Below are 4,178 nucleotides of genomic sequence, written 5' to 3' on the forward strand. Positions count from 1 at the left end.
TTCACGCAAATTCTTCTGCTAGTTGGGGTTTAGTCCAAATCTGCATCCTTTCCTTCAAGGCTCAGGGGTCCAAGATTATCTTCTGTGTCTGTATTAATTGGTTTCCCTTTTCTTTGTTGAAGAGGGTCTGTGCAATCCTTCTGCCTAGTCCGCCATCTTGCCCCGTCTCTTAATATCTGACAGCATTCTTAAATGATTCAAATACTATCTTTGGAAATAGCTGTCTAAAATAAATGCCAGTACAGGTAAGCCTTAAATAAATTTTTGCTGTGACCTTCTTGGTAAATCCACTGACTGCCGTGAGTCAGATCTGACTCATAGTGACCCCTTCAACTCATAGTGACCCCTTCCTTGGGTTTTTGAGGCAGTATCACTATGGAAGTAGATTGCCCAACCTTCCTTCTGAGGAACGGCTGCTGGGTTTGAACCGCCAGCCTTCTGGTTAGCAGTCAAATGCTTTAGGCACTATGCCATATTACCTGCTAAATCTTTATCACAATATACAATGCTCTGAATGAAGCATTCAGATCTGCCAACAACTACAGCTCTGGATTTACAGACTAGTGATCACAACTATTATTTACTTATAATTCATGCTATGCTTATTGTGATTAGCATTGTTGTTGTTGTTGTTATGTGCCATAGAGTGAGACCCGACTCATAGCGACCCTTCCTTGGGTTTCCGAGGCAGTATCACTACGGAAGTAGATTGCCCCATCTTCCTTCCGAGGCGTGGTTGGTGGGTTTGAACATCCAGCCTTCTGGTTAGCAGTCAAGTGCCTTAGCCACTATGCTACCAGAGCTCGGAAGGAAAGTTGGGCAATCCCACTTCTGTAGTGATACTGCCCCGGAAACCCAAGGAGGGGTCTCTATGAGTCAGGGCCGACTCGACAGCAAATAACAACAACAACACCTGTTGTTTGCCCTATGTGATTAGCATTAGATATAATTAAATTTATTAAATAATACATAGAAAATCCATATAGGTCTCATATATCAAAAAACATGCATATAAAAGTTAAGCTTTCTTCTTTAGAAGATACATAAGTAAATCTCTCAACACTGATCTCTGTTACAAGTGGCAAAGGGAAAGATAAAATTACAGCATAAAGACAAGCAACACACAAAGACATCTAGTTAATAAAGTACAAGCCCCCTAACCAGTCTATCCTGAGGACAGCACTTGCCCTTAGATACTTATTAGTATCACTTCAGTTCACTGATAAGAACATGGCTTAGATAGAGGTGGAAAAAAATAGTCTGAATCAGCAGTGTTACATAAGGAAACCAGAGAAGCAGAGATGTAATTACAATACCTCTACATCATATCAAGGGATATAGTGGGCACTTCATATACCCATATATGAATAGATGGTTTGAATATATTTTTAGATCATCCTTCCTACTTACTTCAAATTAACTTTTAAGGTGGGGGAGAGAGAGTGGGCAATTTAGTTTTTATATGCCATGCTGAAACATTCCTGTTTCGATACCATACAATGAATTTGTGCATTCCTAACTTTAAGTATATCTTTATTGTTTGCTGCCGTTTAGTCAGTTCCAATTCAGGGTGTACAACAGAACAAAACACTGGCTGGTCCTGCTCCATCCTCACAATCACTGCTATGTTTGATCCCATGGTTGTAGCCACTGTGTCAATCTATCCCACTGAGAGTCTTTCTCTTTTTTGCTGACCCTCTACTTTAGCAAGCATGATGTCTTTCAATGACTGGTTCTCCCTGATAACATGGCCAAAGCAGGTGACATGAAATGTTACTATCTTCACATCTAAGGAGCATTCTGGCTGTACTTCTTCTAAGACAAATGTGTTCCTTCTTCTGACAGTCCATGGGATATTTGATATTCTTCACCAACACCATAGTTCAAATGCATCAATTCTTCTTCAGTCTTCTTTATTCACTGTCCAGCTTACACATACATATGAGGAGAGTGAAATACCATGGCATGGGTTAGGCACACTTTAGAATTCAAAATAGGAGCTCTGGTGGTGTAGTGCCTAAGGCATTTGACTGCTAACCGGAAGGCTGGTGGTTCAAACCCACCAGCCACTCCTCAGAAGTAAGGTTGGGCAATCTACTTCCGTAGTGATACCACCACAGAAACCCAAGGAAGGCTTGCTATAAGTGGGATCCAACTCAATGGCAGTGAGTTTAGTTTGTTTTTTATAGATTTGTCCACTACAATACGTTTGATTTCTTAACTATTGCTTCCATGGACACTGACTATAGATTCAAGTAAAACAAAATCTCTAACAACTTCAATCTTTTCTCCCTTTTTTATGAGGCTGCTTATTGGTCCAATTTTGAGGAGTTTGTTTTATGTTGAGATATAAACCAAACTGAAGACTACAGTCTTTGATCTTCATCAGGAAGTAATTCCAATCCTCTTCATCTCAGCAAACAAGGTTGTGTATCTACATGCAAATTGTTAATAACCTTTCTCCAATTCTGATGCCATGTTCTTCATATAATCCAGCTTCTAGGATTATTTGCTTAGCACACAGAATGTATAAGTATCATGAAAGGATACAACCCTGACACACACCTTTCTTTATTTTAAACCATCCTTATTCTGTTAGATGACTGCCTCTTCGTCTATGTACAGGTCCTGGATTCCAGAATTATGTCTTCTGGAATTCCCTTTCTTTGCAATATTATTCATAATTTGTTATGATCCACACCGTTGAATGCCCTTCCATAGTTAAAAAAACAGAGGTACGCATGTCCACCACTCATCTGTCAGTCTGTCATACTGTGAAGCCTTGCATGCTGCTGTGATGTTAGAAACATTTCAAGGAACTTTAGTATTATTAAAAAAACTCTTCTAAAAAAGAAAAAACTGTGGGTTACGGAAGTTCAGAAAACACCTGCACCTAGTATAATGCTTGGGACAATAGGTATTTAATTAATATTTATTACGTAAATGTCAACAACTCAGTTCATTTCAAACACCTTATCAGTACAGATCAGTTTCTGGACTAAATTTAACTAAAAGCATGACATGCAACAAAAAGTTACTGAGCTTTAATTTATATCCCTTAAAGTGTTGGTCCCTCAGGAAACATAGTTACCTTCTTATGAATATTTAGTTCTCTTTTCCAATGTAAGATGTTTCAAAAAAGAGAGAGATTAAAATAAAATCATATTATGATCCACTAAGGCAGAAAAAAACTGGTGATTACTTTTAGACTTGTTGTTGTTGTTGTTATTTGCCATCGAGTCGGCCTGACTCACAGCGACCCCTCCTTGGGTTTCCGAGGCAGTATCACTACGGAAGTAGGAATGCCCAAATGTAAAAGATTTTAACACGTAAATGGAGTTTACCATGTTTTTCTTTAGAATTTTACAGTGGGTAGATTACGTATAAAATGAATGAACTACTTAAAATAATTTGGGGATAACCTACCAAATCCAGGAACACTTTTGAGACTGGCTTTGAGGCAAACTTTCTCCAATCTGAGGTAGCTGTATCTCATCAGACAATTCCAAAGAAACATCCAATCCATTCTTGTCCGATGGTTCATGATAATGACACTTCTTTCTCCAGGAATAAATGCATCACCTGTTATGATCACTTTTACACCAAACATAGTCTCCAGCAATGCCTAAGGAAAAATACAACATAAATATTTAGCAATTTAAAACTATGGCTTTCCACAGGTAAATTTTATCATGCCTTATAAATAAATCTTATGCATTCCAATTAAAAAAACAAAAAAATTCTGCTTTCTTTGATTTTTACTTGTATAAGAAGCAGGAAAAAGAGGTTACTCTAAAAGAATGACAGTCTGAAAGCACTGTTTCTATTTATAGTTATTCCACTTATTTAAGTTTCTGCCACTTTTTAACAAATACAGCTAACTCTACTTAAAATCTTTGAGGTTTATTATTAAGTTAAAAAGAAAAAAGTACCAAAGTTATACAGCAAGATTCCACCATGTAAGTTCTGAAGGATTTACATATATAAGATTATTATTGTTTTCTTGAAAGGATGGTCAAGAAATTCAACCCTATGGGTAGGGGCTTAGGGAACAGAAAGTCAAACTTTTTATTCTATCTTTCTGTACTATGATCTTTTTAAAAGAAAGAGAAGAACCCATTTTATGTTTAACAATACATAAAGAATAAAATAACTATGTTGTTGTTGTTGTTGTTGTT

At 37.2% G+C, this 4,178-nt stretch overlaps 1 protein-coding gene across 1 annotated transcript in view; it reads right to left on the reverse strand.

Moving 5' to 3' along the window:
• LCLAT1 (lysocardiolipin acyltransferase 1) overlaps window positions 1-4,178 on the reverse strand; it is a 200,226-nt gene that overhangs the window by 176,429 nt on the left and 19,619 nt on the right. The window contains exon 2 of the mRNA XM_007938810.2: window positions 3,427-3,625. Coding sequence (XP_007937001.1) covers window positions 3,427-3,625 — 199 coding nt within the window. The remainder of the gene's footprint in view (window positions 1-3,426; window positions 3,626-4,178) is intronic.

Source organism: Orycteropus afer, unplaced genomic scaffold (assembly GCF_000298275.1).
Source record: "Orycteropus afer afer isolate SDZICR_OR568_19922 unplaced genomic scaffold, OryAfe1.0 scaffold00054, whole genome shotgun sequence".
Lineage (NCBI taxonomy): Eukaryota > Metazoa > Chordata > Mammalia > Tubulidentata > Orycteropodidae > Orycteropus > Orycteropus afer.